Genomic DNA, 23,908 nt, shown 5'->3' with positions numbered 1-23,908 from the left:
AAGGAGCTTCTCTGCATGACTAATAGTCCGTCTCGGGCAGGCAGGAGAGAAATGAATTGGTGAAAAACATCTTTCAGAAACAATTCTTAAAATATGCTTAAAGCACCGAAGAGGCAGTTCACCATGCAGAGCAAAATTAGTTTTGCGGAGCAAATTCACTCTTCTGTGCAGAGATCAGAAAAACAATGATGTGTTTAGTGAGTTTTCATCAGCTTATCCATTATGTGGAAGAGGCCCTGGGATTGGAATAAAAACTCCGTGCAGACTCCAACCTGCTTTACTCAGCAGTGGAAACTCAAAATGGCTTTCAATATCATTCTCCCCTCATCCATTTTATCCTTGCAACAAAAGTCCCATAAGATGTTTTCTGAGACAGAGTTACTTGTCCAAGCTCACCCAGCAAGCTTCTGTGCCAGACTGGGGATTTGAGCCTGACTCTCCCAGATCCTATTCTGACCCTAAAGGTTATGTAATACTTGCTGTTTCTTTTTCTGGGGCTTAAAGCAACTTTCTCTGGGATCTCAATAAGAATCCAAGAGTGACACAATCATACAAATGGTATAAAATGAACAACTGATAAAAGAAAGAAGACTAGGAGAGCAAATAAAACCATTTAGTAGTTATAGAACCTGTATTGGTACATTAAAAAAAACTAGTATTAAGATAAGATGAAATATTATCACTGTCAGATTCTGGCTGAAATTCTACAGGTTTGTTTAGTCAGTCTTAAGAGAATAAGTTCAGTTAGATAAAGTTATATAGCTCATCATCCAGTGCACAATTACAGGTTTAATGCTTGTTTTATACATTGGGCTGTAATGAGTGCTTGATTATAGAGATAAATGTTTAAATAATGGCAGTGTAGTTTGTCGTTAGTAGAGTTGTAATAGATGAAACAAGGTACACATCTTATCAGTTTGATGTTTTATGGGAGCTACTTATTGTATGCACAATATGAATGTAAGCAGCATGACTGCAGGCTTCAAAGGAATATGTACTAAAAGACAGAGTAATATAATTCTGAGGATTCCCAGTTTCCAACATATTTATTTGGATCAGTAGTAAGTCTTTGAATTCATTGATTACTATATTTTAGTAATTTAATTTTTTTTCTGGGTGTGACCAACTTGATCCCAAGAGCACATTCATTGGTTCTGAAGAAATCTATAAACATGATCTTGCCCATTTGTTGACCTTGGTAAGCACATGAAGGACCATTTCTTCAAAGGTGAGGCCATCTTAAAATCTCCTTGCATATGGAAAGCTAACATGGCAGGAGCTGTGATTTTAGGTCAAATATATTTTCAAGCATAAAGGGAGGTAGGCAGAATTACAGGCTGCATCTTTTGTCAAATCAACATGTCCTGCATTTCATATATTAAAATGTTATGAATGAGGATCCAGACCTATGATCTAACACATTATTGCTGAGCAACAGTTAAATTTTGTTAATTTAACTTGCATATATGTGCACTTCCAACCCCAGTAAGAACTACACAGTAATCAGACTTTTCTCTGAAATGCAGTTGACTTCCCATGTTGTCTATTAACATAATTCATGTCCTGGGGCAATCCTAAATGGAATTATACCTTTTGAGGTCCACTGAAGTCAATGGAACTAGAAGAATATAAGTCTGCATGCTCATGTATCAGTACAAGTTTTTATTGGACAATATTATTTTGTTTATTTTTGTATAACACTCTCAGAAACCAACAAGCAAGGGATCACCTACACCAAACAAACAGTCTTCCCTGTGAACAAGGGATTACTGAATTTAGTCGAGCCAAGCTATAAGTATCTCAGGGCTACTCAGGGTATTGGAACTGCTTAGGACAAAGTTGCTTGACAATTATAGCTCAGCTGGAAGCAATAATGTTGGCAGTATGCATGTAGGCAGTAGTTTGAACATCTTGGTGCTTGCTTTTACTTTATTATTGATTTGGACCTCTACATTATTGTTTGTCCCCTTTTATTTCCTCCACCCCACTCTCCTAAACACATGCTACTTTTCATATTTCAAATGGCATTGTCTTACATGAATCCAGACAAATATTCAAAACCTGATGGAGTTCTGTCAGAGAATACTGAATGACAAGGGGTTTTTAGGGTTTCCTGCTTTATCAATGCAGAAGGCTGATGGTAGAGTGAGGAAGATCCTGCCTTTTGCTCTTCTTCAGGAAAGCACTTTGTCTTGATTAGATGAGGCAAACTTCAAGGCCATTGCTCCTAATTCAACTTGATGGTATATTAGCAAGATGACTCTCATAGTCCTTAAGGGCAAGTCTCTGAATGGTTTCCAGCCCCATAATTTCTTTTGTAAAAGTAACTGGAGGAGAAAATTGACAGGATGAAATTGAAGAAAGAAAGTTTCCTCTACACGTTACACTAATCAACCCCTTCCATGTCAGCATCAAGCAACTGAAGCTCTGGGTACTTTTGAACTGGTTGCATTTCAGTTTTTCCTTCTTGTTGTTCAGATTTTGGGACAGGTTCCATTGCCTCCACAGGAGTTCCTGTGTCTTGGTGCATGGGAGATGGTAATGCTGGCTCAGGGAAACAGAGTGGGCTGCATGCTTGTAGGTCATGTGATTCTTCACTGGCTTCTTGATTGGTGTCTGTGAGGGGCATTTCCATATGATGGGTCACTACAAAAGCTGTAGCCAGATCTTTCAAGGCATTCTCATTAGTAACAGCCAAATCCTTCAGGGCAATCTTATTAGCATCCGACAATTCATCAGCCTGGTCTGTAACAGAAGAGCTTGGACCAGCCTCATTTCCTAGGCTGTTCTCCTCTATTGTCTGGTCTTCTTCCTCATCCTCTTCTTCCCTTTTCTCCCCAGGAAATTGTGCTTCTTTTATTTTTTTGTACAGTACATTCCTTTCCTCCTGCAGTGCTCTACAGAGGTTCTCTAGCCTCTGAATTTTTGCCACAAAACACTCATATTCCTTAGCCCTCATGGATTTCTGTTGTAAAGAAATGAACACATTTGAGTTCTATCAAGATAATAAATAGAGCTGATAGGCTAAAGGCACATTACCTTTCTCTCTCAATTACACAAACAATAATTCTAAACTGCTTTACAAGTGACATCACACCACTGGTTTGACCCCTACTGGCTAGTATACATTTCTTCTTAAGAGCTTTAGAGAAGAATCCTGCTCGATCAGACCGGTAGTCTGTCTAGTTCAGCATTCTGTCTCTCACAGTCACCAACCAGTTCCTCTGGAAGGCCACAACAGAACATAGAGGTTGAGACTATCCCCTGATAATTTTATTACTCTTCAATCACCAATTGTGTAGACAAAAAGATGGCTAAAGTGTGGTGGAGGGTATCATGCATACTTTGGACAGCTTCATAATCCTCTATTAATAACATGAAAAGTTCTTGGGCTGCATCCTTTGGGTTAATTAATTTCAATTGGGTTAATTAATTTCAATAACAAAATGTTCAACAACTTGTTTCTCACCTCTTCAATCATGTCCAATAAAGCTTTATTGCAATTCTCAAACCTGGATTTCCATGTGGCTGTATCCTTTTCCAACTTTTTCATCTTCTTTGTCATCTAGAGAAAGAAAATGCACAGCTCATCGCAGGAATGTCAGACATTCTCTGGAGTCACACAAGCACTTCCGCTTGTTTTCCTTAATGCTTCAGGAAGTGGGCATGGTTGTCACTTCCGCATTGTCATGCTAACACCATGGGTTGTCAAGACTTGCATTTGTCAGAAGCAAAAATCTTCCCCAAAACTTTTTGGAAGAGGGGAATTATATCTTTAATAGCTCTTGAGAAGCCCACGTCATATTTTAATGGGTCTTATATGGGAACACCACATAACTGACTGTATCCAGTAGCTACAGTGAAAAGATATTAATAATCAAGCACATGATAGCTGAATATAGGTATAGTATGGAAAGATGAGTGCACTACATGAATTACGAACTGTGCCCAGATGGTAGCACCAGGAATGAACACTTTACCATATGGGTCCCTTCTTCTGATTAATTGGCTCTATTCTACATTAGTAATCTGTATGTAATGACTGCTTGCCGATTGATCCATCAGCTCATTACAGCCATAGCAGCTGTAGTGGACCACATGAGTTTCAATATAGGATCAGTGTTTGCCATAGAACTGTGCCACTCTGCAAGTTGTAAAATACACAGGCTGTGGAGTAACAGATTCCTTGCTGGCATTCCTACAGGGATCCCCTGCTCAAAATGCAATGCATGGGCCCTGTATGTGCAGGACCTGTTGAATAGAGAGATAGCAAGGCCACATTGGCCATTATGCTACTTCAGCACAGGACCATTTATGAGTTCTGTGGCGGCATCTCCAGAGTATTGTTCCTGCTTGTTCCTGGACTTGTTCCAGGGAGCTCATGTCCTACAAAGATGTCACAATCCTGTTCATAGTCTGTTTCTCCAACCCCTTTGCATCCTCCAAATGAAACACATTCTAGGAAGAAGTTTCAAAGGATCTTTAGTGGTTGCTCCAGGAATTCTGCTTTCTTAGACAATAATGACAATATGACAATAATGGCAAAATGAATCACATCCAAGTTCACATGCATTGTTTGTAACCCTAGCTGTGCCTTCCTAAGCAGCCTTAAACCCTTCCATGCCATTGACCTCAAGGGACTTAGAAGAGTGCAACTCTGCTTAGGGTGGGTCAGTCAATTCCTACTGTCCTTATGCATGCTGTTGGGCACAAGCCTTGAATACAATGGCAATTTATGTTCATTTTATACTACATAAATTACTACTTTGTGGAAACTGCAAAAGCAGTTACTTTTCTGCAAAATGCATTACTTTTCTTGTTACTTGACTAAAGATTGTTGGACTCATTCCAACACTGGCATAGAAATGGGAAGGTTTTGAGTGGTATTATACTGACTTCATTTATTTATACAGAATAAAATTCAAACATACAATCTATCTTCCTGCACATAAGAAGGGGAAGAGGTGTAGTTCTAAAATGGTTCAAACCGTATGCTATATCTGTCCATTTGGAAAGCCAGCTCTACGTTGCCTCAGCTCCATCTCAGCCCCCACTTGAGCATGCAAGAAATGCCTTCACCATAGGCTCTTGCCTCTGTTTTGTTGCTAAAAATGAAGGATCAAGCGAAAGGGGAAGTGAACATCAACATATGCTTTCCTGGGGTTTGGTTTTGAACATTGCGGAGAAATAGTAACTAATTTTTATCTGATTCTCCAAAGCATGCAAAACATTCTTGATAAAAATGAAGGCAAAGGAAGCTGAAGGAAGTACTGCATTCTACCTTTTCCCCAAATATCAGCATTCAAAAGGGGTTTTAGGGAAGTGGTGTGCAACTTACTTTATCCATCTCCTGCTTGAAGCTGGCAAACACTTCGTTACTTTTTGTCAGGGTTTTCTGAAATTCCTCAAACCGCTCAGAATAGAGAGTAAGCTAAATTCACAGGGGGGGGGGGTAAAATTATCAGATCAGTTTCAGAGATCCCAGGATGGTTTCATGATAAATATAATCACAAAACCCTTCAAATAATTCCTTTTATTGTGTCAGATGAAAATACCGTAACTGCACAGTTTTAGCCCTACAGAATAATTTTCGTCTTTGTCAAACTGAACAATCAAAACAGAAATAACATGAGTCAGATAATGGTTATAAAGTCTTTATATGGAGTGAAGTAAGGTCAAAACCAGAGAAGTGGCTTGTGAGAACTTAAGCTGCTTTGCATTTGTGGGTTGTAGGTCTAAGAGTGTTTGATTTTACCATAGGTGATTATATAGCCAAGGAAGCGGATGCTGTCTCTCCCCCCCCCCCCCCCAGTATTTTCTTATTACTGTGCCTGAGAATGATCTTTACTGGTTGCATCCAACTTAAATGTGGTGAAGAACAACCAGTTTTGAATTGTGTATTCTGATCAAACTACAGAATGTAAAACCATTGAGTTAGAGACCTGGTTTTGATTTTGAAGATGCTGCAAGTCTGATTGATCCCCCACAACACCTTCAGATTCTCTTTTGGCCAATTTATTTTCTGTGGAAAATCCCAAAACTCTACAACCCACTGCTTTGAGGAAACATTTCTACAAAACTATGAGGTTGCAAAGTTCCCATATAAATTATTGTTTGAAGTCCCTGCAACTTAAGTATCCATGCGTGTTTGGTAAAGTTAATGTTTCAAGTGGAATGCTTTCCTAATCTAAAAATGACCACTGCTTGTTCAAACTGAATGCAGATGAAGCAGTGGGGGCTGCAGTACAGTCAGGGATGAGGGATTTTTGACTGCTCTTTTTGTTTGTAATTGTATGCTGGGGCCCCCGACTTATGTTGGGCTTTATTTGTGGGCCCATGGGACAAGAGGAGAGGTGATATGGCTCATTTGGGGCATGGCAGTGTGACTGGCTAAAGGCCAGGGAGGCTGATGGGTGGGGGGTGGGATCCAAGCTGGTAGACCTCACAGAGGGGTTTTTCCTCTGGTACACCCAGTTGGGATAAAAAGGGCTGCCATGCCCCCTGGGCTTCAGCCAATCACTTCCCTTTTGCTTTCAGTATTGCAAAAGTGTTTCACTGGGTGTTATGTTTAATGTTTGCTTTAGGATGCTTTGGGCTGATCCTGCGTTGAGCAGGGGTTTGGACTAGATGGCCTGTATGGCCCCTTCCAACTCTATGGTTCTATGATTCTATTCTATGATTCTATGTTTGAATTAATATTTTATTGCCTCTGTTTTGCTAGAACTGCATCGGGTGGTAACAGTATGGGGCTGGATCCAGTTCTGAGGAAAAGGCAATCTGTGTGCCCATTTTCCCCATATTTGGGGATACCTTTAAGAGATTTTGGGATGAGATACAGGGGACATGCCCTGCTCTGGAGCTGTCGAGGCAGGGAAGACCATACAGTGGGTTCTGCCCAAGTGGAATCTGGCATCTACCATCCCAGCCCTTCCCCTAACAGGGAATCATTAGTGGGCAGGTGGGTCAGCTGATGCCTGGATCCATTTGCTCCATTCTGCACCAAGGATCTTATGTCTGCTGTGATCAATAAATTCTGGCCATTTTCAATTCAGCTGGTTGTATGCTGTTTTCTTGCATTCACTGGGGAGTGTGTGTGTGGGTCTACCTCACCACCTCTGCCCTGTAGCTCGAGGACTGCAAATAAGACATGTATGTTATGTGGGTGTATATTTTCCTGCCTTATCTTTATGTATGAAGTGATTTTGCAAGTAACTTTTTATTTTTTTATTATAGACTGTGTGTTCACGTATAGTAGTAGTTTCTGCTATTGTGTTCTCTCCTGCCACTATTTATTTATTTGTTTGTTTGTTTGTTTATTTATTTATTTCAATTTATTTCCCGCCACTCCCTAAGCGGCTTGTGGCATGTCACAATGTCTTAAAAACCCCATTAAAATTCCTATTACAACATGGCAGAAAAAGAAAATCCCCTTCCTACCCCCTATTACTAAGGAGTGTGTGTGTCGAGAAGGAGGTCCAACGATGTTTCAAGAGCCTGGGGCGGGGGCAGTAGATATACCTCGCCGACCCCAGCCATAGACCTGGCAGAAGAGTTCCATTTTGCAGGCCCTGCGGAACGCTGAAAGATCCCACAGGGCCCGCAACTCACCCGGGAGCTCATTCCACCAGGTAGGGGCCAGGACCGAAAAGGCTAGGAACGCTTCCCTAGGGCCGGGAATCACCAGTAGATACTCACCCGCAGAGCGCAGAGCCCTATGGGGGGCATAGGGCTATAGGCAGTCCCTCAGGTATGTGGGTCCCAGCTCATGTAAAGCCTTGAAGGTTAAAACCAAAACCTTGAACTAGATCCAGGCAGCAATTGGCAGCCAATGCAGCTGCCTCAGGACAGGCTGGATGTGGGCCCTCCAAGGTGTACCAGTGAGGCCCCTAGCAGCTGCCTTTTGCACTAGCTGACTCTCCAGATCAAGGAGAAGGGTAGGCCCGCGTAGAGTGAGTTACAGAAATCTAATCTGGAGGCGATCATTGCATGGATCACTGTGGCCAAGTGTTTGGGGGATAGGTAGGGCGCCAGTAGTCGGGCTTGGCGGAGATGGAAAAACGTTTGGCTACTTTCTTGACCTGTGCTGCCATAGTCAGAGAGGCATCAATGGTCACACCAAAATTCCTGGCCTGGGACGCGATGTTAAGTGGCGCCCCTGCCAGGCTGGGTAAGCACGCTTCCTGGTCCCGCCCCCTACCTCTTAGCCACAGGACCTCCGTCTTGGAGGGGTTGAGTTTCAGGTGACTCTGCTCGAACCATTCTGTCACCGCTTCCAAACATCTGGCAAATGGTTCCGGGGGAGAGTCCGGGCATCCATCCATAAGGAGATAGAGCTGGGTGTCATCAGCATACTGATGGCAACCCAGCCCAAAACCCTGCACCAGCTGGGCCAGAGGGCACATGAAGATGTTGAATAATGTGGAGGAGAGAACTGCGCCCTGTGGGGACCCCACAAGGGAGTCTATAGGGGCGTGAGAACTCATCCCCCGCCGGAACCCTCTTGGTCTGGTTCTAGAGGAAGGAATGTATCCAGCGCAAGGCTATGCCCTGTATCCTCGTGCTAGGCGGAGGACCAGTAACTCATGGTCCACGAAGTCAAAAGCAGCCTACAGAGTTAAGAGGATGGCTGACCTGCCTCTATCCAGCTGGCAACGGAGATCATCCAGCAGGGCAACCGACACCGTCTCAACCCCTGCCACGGCCCTTTCCACCACTCTACCCAGGAATGCTAAATGCGTTTCGGGTGGTAGTTGGCAGGGTCTTGCGGATCCAGCATTGGTTTTTTCAGGAGAGGACGAACCACCGCCTCCTTCAGCCACTCAGGGAACTCCCCAGAAATCAGGGAGAAGTTAATAATGTCCCTGAGTTGGCCTCCTATCCTCTCCCCGCTCCCCTACAGGAGCCAAGAGGGACAGGGATCAAGGGGGCAAGTGGTCACCCTGACCAACCCTTGTCCACTTTGGAAGAAGAGAGCCGTCTGAAACCAACAAACCTCACTACCAAAGGCGGCCAACAGTCCTCCAGTTCATTTACTGTATTAATTGTGGTGGGAAGGTCACGGCGGAGCAACAAAACTTTATCCACAAAATAGCTCGCTAATGCCTCACAGCCGAGTTCCAGTTGACTAATATTTTGGTGCCCCTGAAGGGCCGTAAGGGACCTAACTACCCTAACTAATTGGGCCGGGTGAGAGCTTGTGGACACGATTTCCGTGGCGAAGAACTCCCGCTTTGCCAGTTTCACCACCATCTCATACGCCATCATAAGCGTGCAATAAGATGTTCTTGCAGTTTTGTTGCGAGTCTTCTGCCACACTCGCTCTAGTCGTCTCACCTCCCTTTTCTTCTCCCGGAGGACCCCCTAATACCAGGGGGCCCATTTGAGTCGAGGGCAGAGAGGACGCTTAGGGGCGATCTTATCTATAGCGGCCGTCAGGCGGGACTGCCAGTCCTCTATGAACACTGCCAGTTAGGCGTCAGGAGGCATTGGGTCCCGCAGAGCATTCCAGAAACCAATTGGATCTATGAGTCTCCACAGGCAGCCCACCACCCAACTGGGGAGGGGGTGGTATCCTGAGCCGGGCTCACAGGGCATAGTGGTCTGACCACAGCACAGCCAAAGCTGGGTCCAGATCCACCTCTATCCCGGCACCGAAAATCAAGTCAACCGTGTGGCCGGCGTGATGAGTGAGCCTGGTAACAAATTGCGAGAGCCCTAGTGTTGCCATGGATGACACCAAGTCCCAACCAAGTCCTGAAGAGAGTGCATCCGCGTGGACATTGAAGTCGCCCAGGATTAAAAGCCTAGGGAACTGCAATGCGGGGTAGGGCATCTGGCAGCGCGCTGGATGGATGGTATACCAGATGACCAAGCTCTTGACCGAGTCCCACCCAATGCCGATGCACTCCACTCCACTCCACCGATTTCCGGCACCGGGAGAGCCCTGTAGGCGAAAGCCTCCTGGACCAGAATTGCCACTCCCCCTCCCCTCTTGTGGGTCTGAAACTGGTGTAGGACCAAGCAACCTGGTGGGGCTAGTTCTTTCAAGGACACCAACTCACCTTCCCTCACCTAAGGTCAGCTTTCGACTCTGCGAAAAATGCTGCAGGATGGAGGTCTTGTTCTTAATCAACCTTGCATTGCATTGCACAAGACCAAGATTGGACTCTCCTTAGCCTCCACCCTCACATCTCTGGGGATGGGACGGAGGTTAGAAGGGGATCGAGCACACCCAGAGTGCCGGCCGTGTCTCCACAGCTGGGTCCTATACCGTAGCGATCCTCAACATGTGGGTCGCCGACCACATGTGGTCCTTCAACTAATTGGAGGTGGGCCCCGAAGGACGCCTTCTTCCCCCCCCCCGGCCCTTTACTTGATCCCCCCAGCCCTTTACAACACACTTCATTGTTGTGGCGTGTCTGTATCTTATTTTGAAGGGATGTTTAAACATTACCATAGCAATCAGAGAGCTCTAGGGCAGTGGTTGAGAGTAGAAGGGTAAACTACCCCCCCACCGGGCCTCAGTAAAAGGTGTTGAGTGGTCCCCGGTGAGTGGTCCCCGACGTTGAGTGGCCCCCGGTGATAAAAAGGTTGGGGACCACTGCTATACCAGACACCAGTGCTCCCACCCCTTCTCTTGTCCAACCTCCTCCCCCAGCCATAGTGCCCCTGGCCAATGATTGTTGGAATCCTGGCCCCAGAATCTGCCCCCCCTCCCAGCCGACCCTCCTTCTCCATGTACCCCCTCAAGAGAGGATGCTAACCCTAACTCCTGTGCTAAGTCCCTCCTTCTCCCAACTGCACTAACCCCCCTAGCCCTCCCAACCCCACTATCTATGTCACCCCCCTACCCCCCTACCCCCCACTCCTATTCTAGCAGCTGGAAAGGTAAGGCCACACTGCAGGGGCGAGATCACGTCTGTCCCAGGGGTTCTCTCTGCCCCCCCAGTCCACCCCTCCCAACTCCGCTGAACCTAGTTCACAATTATCATTCCTCTATGTTCCAGGAATATTGTTGCTCTTCTAAGCTTCAAGTTCATATATCTAGTTTATTCAGATGATGACCAGGGGTTTTAGAGTGGTATGCTGTAAGAATTGTACGTATTCACGTACACCCACGTTCCTTCTGCTCAAATGGGTTTGGGTGGGTTTTCTGAGCCATTCAACACTGGTAGCATGTAAGTTAAGTGCCATCAAGTTGCTTTCAACTTATGACAACCCTAGGAAATAATGACCTCCAAGATGCCCTATCATTGACAGCCTTGCTCGTCTCTTGCAGACTGAAGACCATGATTTCCTTGACTGAATCAGTCCATCTTATCTTGGATCTTTCTCTTGTCTTGTTGCCCTTGGCTTTTCCTAGCATTATTGTCTTTTCCAGTGAGTCTTGTCTTCTCATAGTGTGACCAAAGTAAAATAGCTTCAATATGGACATTTTTAGCTTCTAGGGAGAATTGTGGCTTTATATTTGCTTATTTAATAGAGGCAAACTGACTCAAGTCTCTAAAAAAGGGATTGTCTCCAGAGTGCATTTCTTGTTCCCCTTGAAGGTAAACATGGCTTTCTGTGTGTACAAACAATTCAGAAAGCCTTTTCTTGGGTTATTTGTCAATGGTTGTTGCTTCTTTCGCTGTTGCCTTCTTACCCTGTTGCCTTTCCTTTTTATACTCATCCTGTTTTCTTCTATCTACATTTGACTCATATTTTGTACTTTCTAGTAATACTTATCTCCACGGTCTGTTTTTCTGCTCCCTATTTATCTTCTCCCCCCCCCCATTTCCTCTTACAGGCACTCTTGCCTTGTTTCCTCTCTTGCCCCTTCTTCCTTTGGCTTCTCTGTGAGTGCTTTTTCTAGTCACTCCACCTATTACTGCCTCCCTGGGATTAAGATTCACAATGTTGTATTTTGCTCTAATCTTATAAGCCCTTTGTATATGAAACTTGCATAACACTGTACAGGAATTCTATGTTCAGCTTGCTAGCCTGGCAAGCACTTATATGTAAGATGGCTGGCTGGGGGGTGGGAAGGGTTGAAGGTGGGGTTGCTGAAGAAGAAGTTGCCAGAGAATGAGGCAGGAATGCTAATTTACTGCATAGCTGCAGTCATGCAGATCACAGAATTCAACTTACATGCAACCATCAGTTTCTTTCCTGAAAAGCCTAGCTTTTATTTTTTAAATGAGCAAGTCTCTGCTTGTCAAGCTGGCGAAGCTTATGTAAGAGTGGGCAACATCTGCCCAGGGAGAGAGGGACAATAGCTAGGATCAGAAACTTTTTTTGTTTTTAATATGATCCCCTTTCTCCTGGTGAATGGGCCATGTTGTCCATTCCCCTCGCCTCTTTCTAATGTCTGATGATACCATAGACCAGGAATGGACAAGAGTGCCTGACCTAGAATAGGTGGCATTTTCCCTAAAGCAACAGCTGTTACTGTGAATGATGAACTGTGGATCAATAGTAAAGAACATTTGAGGTGTTCAGGTGTTCCCAGGTTTGATTAAGACCAAAGCAGAGATGACACTTTAAAATGGGAGCCTGGTTTCAGTGAGAAAAGCTGAGCTTGTCTGCACTGAGGTTTTGCTGGAGCTATGGATAACTGCATCATTCTCTCTCTCTCTCCACTCCCCACAACATTATTTGCCATTCATGGCTCTCCTGCTTTTTTGCTTTTGAGTTTTTCCTGTGTTTGTTTTCAGATCACCTTTGCTGTGGTTGTGAAAAACTGGGGGGGGGGGGACAACCCAACACAATGTGTAGGGAAAGGAAAATACCAGTGCAGATAACAAGCCAAGTTGCAGCAAAAACTTGATGTGTAAAAATCCTGAATGGGCAGAACCCTTTGACATGTTCCTCCTCTCTCCTCCCTGAATCATGCAATACAATTTACTTTATAGATGGAGATCTATGATATTTGTCATGCCTATTTGGATTCTCATACCCAGGGATTGGGAAATGCTTTTCTCTTCTTGACATTAGTACTAAAGTAGAAGAACCAATGATCTTACTAGGTTGAAGCTGTCTTTATATGTTCACTTTGTTACTGAACATGAGGTATATTCCTAGGCAATCAATATTGAATGGTCTATTAAAGGAAATTATGTATTATGTTATGTACTAACTTCAAATTAAGTTCACTGCAAAGCACATGCAACACCAGTGGTCCCCATCCTTTTTATCACCAGGGACCGGTCAACGCTTGACAATTTTACTGAGGCCCGGGGGGGGGGGGAGTCTTTTGCCGAGGGATGTCGCCATCGCTGCCTAAGCCCCTGCTCTACTTGCTATCCCACTTCCTGCCACCTGCTGGGGGGCACTGCCAGCAGCAGCTTTGCAGTGCCATGCCGAGGGGGAGCCCTAGCCATGGCGGCTGCTGGAGAGTATCAAAGATGAGCCGGTGGCAGAGTGGCAGGGCAGCCCCCGAGGGAGCAGCCAGGGAGGAGGATGAAAAGGAGCTCAGTACCGACTGATCCACGGACTGGTACCGGTTCCCCGCCCAGGGGTTGGGGACTGCTGGTTTACACTAAATGAAGGTAAAACAAGAATTGGTGGATGTCAAGATTAGGAACAGCCTAAGAAACTGATTGGCTGAAGGTGAAAAATCAACACACATGAAATGTGATGCTGCTGACAATCTGTCCCTTATAAATGATCACAAATATATTCTCTCTGACAGATATTATAGACATATAATAGATAGTAGACATTATAGACTGCTCCATGCAAATACCGCTGGTGTTAAACATGATGCATGCTTCTGTAGTAAGTCTTGAATTGATCTATATTAATGGGGTGAGAGAAACAAGCATATATAACTACATGGACCAATATTTATCTGCTTGTTGTATTAAATTTGGAAAAATAAAGGGACACCATGCTATTTCCTCTCCTGATTCACCTGGGCTTGAAGAACTGTTTCCTGTTCCTTCAGCATTTTTGCCTGGAGCTTCCATTCAGCAGCTTGGGTGAGTAGCTGAGGTTGGAATAAACAATGGGACAAAATTGTACTTCATTTCGGTTAAATTCACTGAATTTTTATATTGTCTAGTACCTTTCAAAATAACCACAATGAATCCTAAAGCAATGCAGGTAAGCTATATACATAAAAGCACTTTTCATGTAATTCTGAAAACACTAGTTTTTTTCTTCCTTCTTTCCTTCATCAGAGGAAAAAACGACAGAGATTAAAATGAAATCCTGTGGGGGAATTACAAGTTGGCTCTGTTTAATGGTATGAAACAAAATTATGAATAGCCTCAGGGCCAAGTCAGTTTTCAAGCAATCCAGCAAACTGCCTGGGTTTTAGCATCACTTAAAATTTCACCCAGACTGTGTTGTTACATATTCCAGCTGGGACCCTGTAGTGGTCTCATGTCAGATACAAAAGGCCTCTGCCATAACCAAACAGAACTGATGAGGCAGATATCATTTATGCATGTAATGCATTGTGGTTTATTAATGAGTTCCCTCCCCTCTTTTTTCATGATGTCCTACAACAAATGTATTTATTCTTAAAGAACAATAAAACCCCTAAAATTAGCTTGTAAGAAAAGCAAAACTGCAAGCAAATTTCTGGACTAACAGTTGTGTGTGTGTTTTAAATATACAGCCTAAGGTAATTTTGGTTAAGCAACCTGGTCAGCCAGATGCTGAAACTGGTGTTTTTTGTTAATAAACTATGAAACGGAATCAAGGGAGGAATTAAACCAGATACCAGTTCATAAAGAATACATAACTATTGAAAGAAGTTTTCAATATGGTTGGTGTATGTGCCTAGATTTACAAAATGTCCAAAGAGTCTTGTTAAGAACTGACTGCTCAAGGCAAGGCTTAGTACAGCCTCAGGACAATTGTTTCCTCTGTTCCCCCCAACTTCACTATCCAAAGTAATTCTCTAATTAAAGACAAAATGTAGAAGGTAACTAATGGGAAAAGAGTTTTAATTCTAACTTCTTATGCTTGGGAACTATTTTCATTGCTTTAGAAAGGCCCGATGGGACTACAATCAATACATGTGGATTTATTAGACATGGCCAAAGGGAAGATACGAGTTGGTGAAGCCTAATGCTCATTTGCATTTCTAACAGCAGCAGATGCAGCAGCAGCTGTAGGGAATAAGAGGACAGGCAGAGCCTTTAAGTTATGAGACTCCCAGATGGATTGGAGCATAGTAACACAAGGCTGACACCCAATATGAGTTGTGTTCTTAACTTCCAGGCTGTTATTGTGGTACAATGTATTGGAGCCGATGCAGATGTAGTATTGAACTAGGGTTCAACTTGGTTAAGAAGCTTACTAGGAGACCTTGGGCCCATCTCTCTCTCAGACTAACTCAACTTATAGGTTGTTAGGATAAACTGGAAGAGCTGTGCTGCCAAGTGTTAGTTGTGGAAAGGATTTTAAAATCTTGTGTATTACTAAGCATTTTCCCATTCTCATACCTATAAACTAGTGTTCGGTGGGGCAATCACATAGCATGATGACATCATGGTACCATTCTGAAAAGAAATAACTGGCTGCTGTTTAGTCTGCTGTTTTTTTTAAATGGCAACACTTCATCTTTCTTATAGATCCAGCCTTATTCCATTGCTGGATTCAGAAGGCTATTGAATAAGCCACTCATGAATTTACAGTCTTATCAAGAGGCAAATTTCACCCCATTCCATATGAGATTTTCCAGGATTTGCTAAAGATGCAGGATATCATGAAACTGCCACAATTATCAGGTGAATAATATGACAAAGTGAGGCAAAGTGCAAGTTATATAAGGATGGCCTTAGACCCACAACCAAAAAGTAAATTAGAGCCTTTATACTGTTGGAATATGCAAAATCTGTAGAGGGCATAATTCAGAAGTAAATGAAGAGTGTCCTGGGTGACTTCTGTTCGCTCTTAGAAGCTGAGGCCAGAAAGAGGAAGCCCTTTAAGTGCTCGTAAGCTGGCTCACCATGGAAGAGACTGTGGAGAGATGGTTTCTCACTACAAGCTTGAACAGTGGAGATGTGATTAATGGCCAGCCGCCCTCGAGGAAGCGTCCAGTGATTAATACCCTCCATTTGCCAGCCGTTCAACCTCTGATAACACCAAGAAGAAGAATTGCTATAAGACACCTGCCTTACCCAAGTGTGAATGAAGAACTGTGAAAGGAAACTGCTGTGAGAGAGTGTAAGTTTTGCTTTGGCGGCTTCGTGAATGTCCCGCTGTGAAACATTGTTTGCATTTCCTAATTGAGATGGGATGCAGTGGGAAGGAGTTTTCAAGCGGACTGGCTCAGGTTGTTTTCATAACAATGGAATTGTGTTTACGGGAGTGAATGTCCTCCAGCGGAGTATAGCAGTTACTGAAAGTGCCACACGCTTGATTGCAAACAGCTGGCTCAGTTAACCATAGAAGGAAAAGAAGGTGCCTTAGTTGTGATCATGTAAACTGAAGAGAATTGGACTGATAATATCATAAAAGGTTTGTAATAAATATTTGAGGTAGAAATTGAAAGAATAGGGAAGGAGAAAAATAAACAAGCTTTTGATGGGAGACTAATGGTGGAATGGACACTAAATTAATTCGTTAAAGCTGCTGACACTTGCCATTCCAGCACAAAATAACAAAAGAAGAAGTAGAGACTGTACTGAAACAGGTTAAAATTAATAAGTTCTTGATCCTTTGCTATATATCGTTTAAAGAAAAAATAGAACTATTAACAAAAACAATGAATTATGTTTTAGAAAAAGGCCAAATTCCCAATTCATGGAAAAATACAAACATAATATTGTTACCTAAGGAAGACAAAGATTTATCTGTGATTGGTAACTATAGGCCTATACCTTTATGATCATTTAGACCAGATAATCTAACTAAACAAAGTGCTGCCAATGAGATTTCAGAGCAGGATCTGGTTGTACTTTATTAATTTGCCAAGCAGTTATGAAAATGCTATAGCTCAAATTAAAGCAAAAGGCAATCAGTCCCTAACTGAAGCAATCAACCAGTTTAAAGACCATTTATGCACTGAGAACTTCACTGCCCCAGCTCTCGTGCGGGAGCACGAATTGGGGGTGGATGAGGGGGTGCAGGAAGAGGTGGGGCAACCCGCCATGACTAAAACTCCAGTCTGCAGCCAAGCATGAAACCTCCAGTACATAAATGGTCAAAGAGGCATATAGGCATAAACATGTGGTAACAAGCGGATCAGAATTTTAAACAGCCACCTTTAAAGGCCCATTATGCACGGGGGGAATAACGCACATTCGGGGTGGAATGGCGGCGACTAAAATCACCGATAACGCACGGAGCCGGCTGCAACTGGCTGCAGCTTCGGAGCATGCCGCCGAAAAAGCCGCGTTCGCGAAACGCGGAAGAGCAGCTTCCGGGTGACCGGGGCACAACCAGAAGCGGCACCGGGATCGCCACGTGCATAATCAGTTATTCTGGGTTTTGTCGTCGTCGCGCCCCGCGCATAACCGGTGTGCGTCGCGTCTTCCCCCTCCGCGTTTCCAATGTGACCCGAAATCACCGTTTTGGCGGCCGTGCATAATGGGCCAAAGAAGTGCTTTGTATTGACACAAGATGCAACCAAAAGTAATATATGGTATTTGGACAGTGCATGTACAAAATATGTGTGTTCACACAGGGATTTATTTTATATCTTAAATAATAATAGAAAACTGCATGTACAAAATACATGGGTTCACAGAGGGTCTTCTTTTATATCTTAATTGATAATAAAAAAGGGCCTTCAAGCTTACAAATTAGAGATGTCATAATTGAAAATTTCTTATATGTACCACAACTGGTAAACAATCTAATTTCAGTAAGAGTACTTGCTAAAAGCGGGATGGTGACATCATTTGGAGAAAGAGGCTTCACCAAGCAATGATGGGAATTGATTGCAATTGGGAGAGTGCAGGAGGATTCGTATGCTTTAGACAAATGTATGGAAAAAGCAAACCTGACTAAATGTTGCAATCATAACAAATTTTCCTGGCTATGGCACAGGCATCTTGGACATAGAGATAATAATTCTGTTGCCCGTTTTGAGAACCAGAACCTGAACAAATGCATAGAGATAATCAATGCAATATTGAAAGAGACTACATGCAGTGGATTTAAGAAAAAGGGACCAGGCCAAGTTTCAATAAAATCCATGAGACAATAATAATGGCTATCTTCAAGTACTTGAATGGCTGTCACATAGAGCAGTGGTCCCCAATCTTTTTCAGGCTGGGGACCGGCGGCAGCAGGGAGGGCGATTGCTTCCCTCTCCCCCCTCCCACAGTAAGAAGCTTGCCGGGCCGCAAGCTTGCAGCCTGGGAAGTTTCTTACTGTTGAGGGGGGGGCGGGGAGAGAGAGCCGTGGCCCGGTGCCAGGGCCTTTGTGGCCTGACACCGGGCTGCGGTCCGGTGGTTGGGGACCACCAACATAGAGGATGGAGCAGAGTTGTTTTCTGTTGCCCCAAAGGTTGGAGTAGAACCAATGAGATAAAATCAATTCAAAATAATTTTTGGCTAAACATCCTCAGTGGAACAGGCTTCTTCAAGAGCTAGGGGGTTCTCCTTCTTCAGAATTTTTAAGCAGAGACTAGATAGCCATCTGACAGAAATACTGATTCTGCAAACTTAGGCAGATTGTAAGTGGGTTGGCAGAAGGGATTGTGTCGGTGCTTGGCTCTTGTGGTCTGCTCACTGTTTCATATATTCCACAAAAAATGACATAGCAAAAAGAATGAATTGTTCTCTAAACAAGATATAAAGATACATGCTCTTAGAAGCACAGCTACCTGAAAAATACTGGGGAGAAGTGATTAACACTGCTACCTTTTTACAGAACAGATTACCCATCCACCAAGCATGAATCACCTGAAGATGTTTGGGTCAAAAGCTTATGCTCTTGAAGTAAGATGGACATGAGCACCGAGCAAGGCATTTTTTTAGGATATGCCTTAGCACAGGAACCTTAATATGAGAATTAAAAATAGAAGAAGAGTTGGTTTTTATATGCTGCTTTCCTCTCTACCAGAAGAAGCCTGAAAGTGGCTTACAATCTCCTTCCCTTTCATCTCCCCACAACAGACACCCTGTAAGTGAGGTTGAGAGAGCCCTGATATTACTGCTTGATCAGAACAACTCTATCAGTGCTGCGACAAGCCGAAGGTCACCCAGCTGGCTGCATGTGGGGGAGCAAGAAATCAAACCTGGCTCACCAGATTAGAATCTGCTACTTTTAACTACTACACCAAGCCAGCTCTGTAACACAGTCAGTAACACAATCTACATTGATGGGGGGGGGGAACTACAAACACAGAAAGAATGAACATCTAAGAATTCACATAGATGGAAGAAAACAGAGTTTGGCATCCAAAAGCAGTACAACTAAGCTCCATGAACTTTGCAGATGAAGTACCAGCAGAACCCCAAGAACCAGAAGGGGATGCAGAAGCTGAGATCAGAAGATTAATTCAAGCAAATAAGGAAGTACCACCAAGAAGACTCTTCTATCTAATCAAACCAAAACCTTCCACATGGGAAGATATAGAGAAGATGTCCAATAGCCAAGCAGAAAAGTGGAAGAAGACTGCAGCAGTGAGAACTGAATCTCTGATTGAGGATCCAACATGGACTTTCATAGACATACCTCCAGGGAATAGAGCAGCAGGATGCAGATGAATTTTCTAGGAAGAATCCCAGAAGACTGTATGGAAGATGAACTTGAAGGCCTATCCACGCTATATCTTGAGAAGGGGTGTTGGAATATGCAAGATCTGTAGTATGCATGATTCAGGAACATGTGACAGGTATCTTGCTGGGGGCACTGGAGGATACATGTATTTAGCATAGTTAGTTTAGGAGCTTAATGATATTTTCCAAACAGTCTCCTCCTATGTCCTGACTGGCTCAATTGGAGACTTCTTGCTTCTTTGAACATCTCTGATTGCCTCCTCTCTGATTGCCTCAAGAATAGAACAAACAGAATGTTAGTCAGAGACAGACTGCAGGACTCTCTTTCTTTCTATACAAAGTTGTTTCTTTTCATAATAAAAATATTTTATTTTTTAAGCAGCCTGGTGCTCTACACATCTGTGCAAATTTAAACTCTGCCAACATATAAGAGTTGGGGGATATTATCCAAGGTTCGGTCCAGAGTTCAGATCCATTGTGTGAACTTAGCAAGAAAGCCTTACCTGACAGGGTAAAATGAAGTTTCCTATTAAAGGATTTCAATTTTGACATTGTACATGTAAGTGAGAAAGAGTATGTAGTTGCCAATGTACTCTCCAGAAATACCTAAAGGTGCAGGTTGTAAAATTAGTGTGAATTATATATAGTTATAGAGGAAATCTGATTCATTGGGATTTTAAAAATGTAAAATGCAAACACATGATAGAACCCATTGTACAGGAGAGATTTGGAAGAACTTCCCCCAAAGCACTGAGAAGAAGGGTAGGACATATGATGGACAGTAAACAGTCAGTGCTGTAATCTGGTCTGAGAACTTTCAAATGGAATTCTTCAGTTGAAAGAGTTAGGAGTGGCAGTTGAGAGTCAATAGTTAAGAACTAAGAGAAACCTAAGAGGGTGACAAGATCAAGAAAGATCCCCATTCAGGCCTGAGGGAAAGGGGGGTGATTCCTAACCAGTCTGAATTAGAGGATCAAGAACGATCTTGAGTTAGAGCAATAGGAAACCTTTGGAAAGGGAAATAGCTTCTAAAAGAAGGAGGTGATCCCTGGCTTGTGGAGAAGAAAGGAAACTGGTACTTTTTTGAATGTTCCTACCTTCATCAACTTTAGTGTCTGTTAGACCAAGAAGCATATGCTAGTTTATATAGGAAAAACTGTCAAAAATTTCTCTGTCTGAATAACAGAAAAAGTTACTTGTTATCTGGCATTTATTTGGATTACCTAATTTCTGTTGCCTATTCCTATTCCTATAGTGAATATTTCTCCTCAAAGCTAAATAAACAGTTTGTTACTTATGAACTACCATCAGCCTCTTGTGTGCCATTATCAAACCAGGGCAAAAAGAGGAGTTTGGTCTCTCCCTTCAGTTCCCTAGGCTGGGTCAGCATCTAAGAATATACATTCACTCATAAAAAAAACAAAGAAGAAATAGGAAAAAAGGAACTACTCAGTAAAGAATAAGATAATGGTAAATCCTATGAGGGAGGATGAAATCATCATAGATGCTTTGGTTGATTCTGGATGTGTGTGTGTGGCTCCCAATACAGATCTTTGACTGATGTTCTGTGATGACTCTTGGCAGCCCTGGGTGAGGCTTGAACTTTTTGGGTGCTAAGTATTCTGGAATCAGCTGCCTGTCTCTCTCCTGGTCTATTTGTGTATTCCTTCCTTTGTACCCTCATTTGTAAAACCTATAGCTGATCCTAGGGATCTGCTTCCTGAAATGATTGGTTCATATTTACTTAATATTCACTCAATGCTGACACTAAACTGAACAGTGTTCTGTGAATCTTGGCCTGAAATGGAATGTTGAGGGCTGGGTACATCATAGGATCATATTTATAATTTAATTTGTATACCACTCCTCTCGGACTCACCATCTCGTCAGCTAACATCAGTTTACAGTTGGGTAGTCAGAAATAAAAATGTCTCATACCCTAGAAATCCAGGAAAAACATCAAAAAACAAGGTACATGAATCTCTGGAAATGTGTGCCAAAGGATGGTTTCGTTATAAGGGTAAGTGTATTGCACTGTACATTAGTTCTAGTAATGTGATTTCCATTGCTTTCTCTATGTAATGCAAACAAATATTTAAGTGGAATGTGTGGCATCTCAAGAGGAAGTAGAAAAGCCACTGGGAGGCAGCAGAGTTATTCTGATGGCTCTTGCTTTGGCTCTTTTAAAGAAAGAGGAGAGGCACATGAAAGTGCAACGTGCTAGGGAAGATTCATAGAAATCTGATTTAGTGTACAGGTGAGTTGCTGAAAAATATGGCACACTAAACATTTTTCACTGCAAACACATAATAAAATAGTAGCCTGCTCTGCTTATGATGGATCAATCCTTGGTCCTACATTCTAGAAAGCATGATTGCATTTTATATTTCTGGTTTAGCCAGTGGATGCTCTGGGAAGAAGAATCAGAGGTTACCTTACTGTCTATATAGAATCAGGGACACTACAACACCACTCAGTGTTTTTGTCCTTTGGAAATATAACATTTGAGTAGTTATAATTTTTGAATGTCTCAGAGTCCAGTAGTGTAACAGAGGTATATTGATTGGGAATGGGGATTCAGATTTTTGATTATCTGTGACCTTGGGCCAATCACTTTTTCTCAGCCCACTTAACATCATGGCTTGTGAAGATAAAACTGGATAACCTCAGGCATATCCTGAGCACCTAGGAGGAAGAATGGAAGATAAAAATATGCAATTCTCCAAGGCAGCATCTTTAATGCAAGATGGAACCACTAGTCAGTAATAGAGCATAAGCCGGGATCCCAGTTCAGTCCCTGATGCTGTCCCTTGAGGGATTCTCAGGGCCATTCCGCATGACTTAAATGTAGCAGAAGTCTTACCTTTGGTAAACGCTACTAATTCAACATTCTGCATGATGTCGCACACAATCTGCAACACTCCTGCAACACTCCCGCAAAAATTGCTTCATTGTAGCACTTTTTGGGAAATCGGGAAAAGAGGATTCCCCTGAAAAAATCGCTACACTTCTGAGCACAAGCTGCAACATATCAGCAAAAGACATGTGCGTTCTCAATGTAGCGGTAGAAAGAATGTTCCTCCCCCGCTCTTGCCCCCAAACGTCTGGAGAAGCGATCGCCATTTTTTCCCCCTTAGACCAGCGAAAGCAACGAACAAGCAAGGCTTCTCTGGCTAAAGTTCCTCCACAGAAGTGATTAAAAATTAAACAAAGCTCCCTAGTGCAAGTGTCTTTGAAGTTCCCAAGCATAACACAGCCCCCTGTTCGGCACTGCCCATAATTTCGGCCACAAATTGCGCCCATGGGGGGGGGGGATTCTTTTTTTTTACTTGAGGAGCATGTAAACGATTAATCGCCAGCTCCTACGCCAGCAAAAAAGGTCTTTTTGAGACAATGAATGAACACAGATTTGTTGCTACAAATGAACACAGATTTGTTGCAACTGGTGTTTTCAGCTTTTAAAAAAAAACAGTTCTTAAAGGGAAAGGGGCTTTTCGGGAGCACAAACACAACAGTTCATTGGCTGTTCCGTTTGACTGACAGACGGGCGGGAAGAAGCACAGAAAAATATCGCTTCCTTTGTTGTGATTCCAGCGAGACTGGAAACGTGGGGAATGAATACAATGCTACTGGGACTTCTATATTCCGCTAAAAATAAAGGTATGCAGAATGACGAAATTCCACTATTTAATATAGCATTTCTGCATTCTGAAAACATTTGGCAACATTGGCCCTTGTGTGGAATGGCCCTCAGTAAGCCTGGCACCTTGAAAAGAAGACCACCACCAATCAGTGCAGACAGAAAACAGTTTCATATATTCACACTGCTGCAGCAAAACCAGTGTGGGCCTGAGAGTGGCTAGACTGGAGACCGTTGAAATTTCTACCTAAGCCTGTCTCTCAGCTCACCCGAGATGACTAATTAAAATGTCAAGTGGCTGTCTGAGTGGACCCATGCATGAAACAATAAAACAAGTAAGTACATATTCTTTCTCTCGCTGATGCCGCTCCTCCGCTTCTTTCATCAATTCCTGTGACTGTTCCAGTTTGGCATCCACTAGTTTCTGCTGAAGCTCTCTGTGCTTAAATATCTTATCAAGGTGCTAGAAGAAAACAGATTATCATGTAGTTTATTTTTAGATTCAGCAGTTCTGGCACCTACAGAGTCAAGTAATGGAGGAAAATATGTCTTTTACCACAGGACATAATGACATATACTACTGAAAGTGTTTCAGAATGAT

General features: G+C 43.1%; 1 protein-coding gene across 3 annotated transcripts in view; it reads right to left on the bottom strand.

Annotated features, from left to right (window-relative positions):
* Window positions 1-1,647: 1,647 nt before the first annotated feature.
* TXLNB (taxilin beta) overlaps window positions 1,648-23,908 on the bottom strand; it is a 42,411-nt gene continuing 20,150 nt past the window's right edge. For all 3 annotated transcript variants that reach the window (XM_077351225.1, XM_077351226.1, XM_077351229.1), the window contains 5 exons: window positions 23,651-23,770; window positions 13,895-13,969; window positions 5,339-5,431; window positions 3,470-3,565; window positions 1,648-2,965 (listed from right to left, as the gene is read on the bottom strand). In XM_077351225.1, the coding sequence (XP_077207340.1) occupies window positions 2,387-2,965; window positions 3,470-3,565; window positions 5,339-5,431; window positions 13,895-13,969; window positions 23,651-23,770 (963 nt within the window). In that variant the 3' untranslated portion in view covers window positions 1,648-2,386. The remainder of the gene's footprint in view (window positions 2,966-3,469; window positions 3,566-5,338; window positions 5,432-13,894; window positions 13,970-23,650; window positions 23,771-23,908) is intronic.

Source organism: Paroedura picta, chromosome 1 (genome assembly GCF_049243985.1).
Source record: "Paroedura picta isolate Pp20150507F chromosome 1, Ppicta_v3.0, whole genome shotgun sequence".
NCBI lineage: Eukaryota > Metazoa > Chordata > Lepidosauria > Squamata > Gekkonidae > Paroedura > Paroedura picta.
The sequence above is the reverse complement of the archived record's forward strand: the minus strand, read 5'-3'. Positions and strand labels throughout refer to the sequence as shown.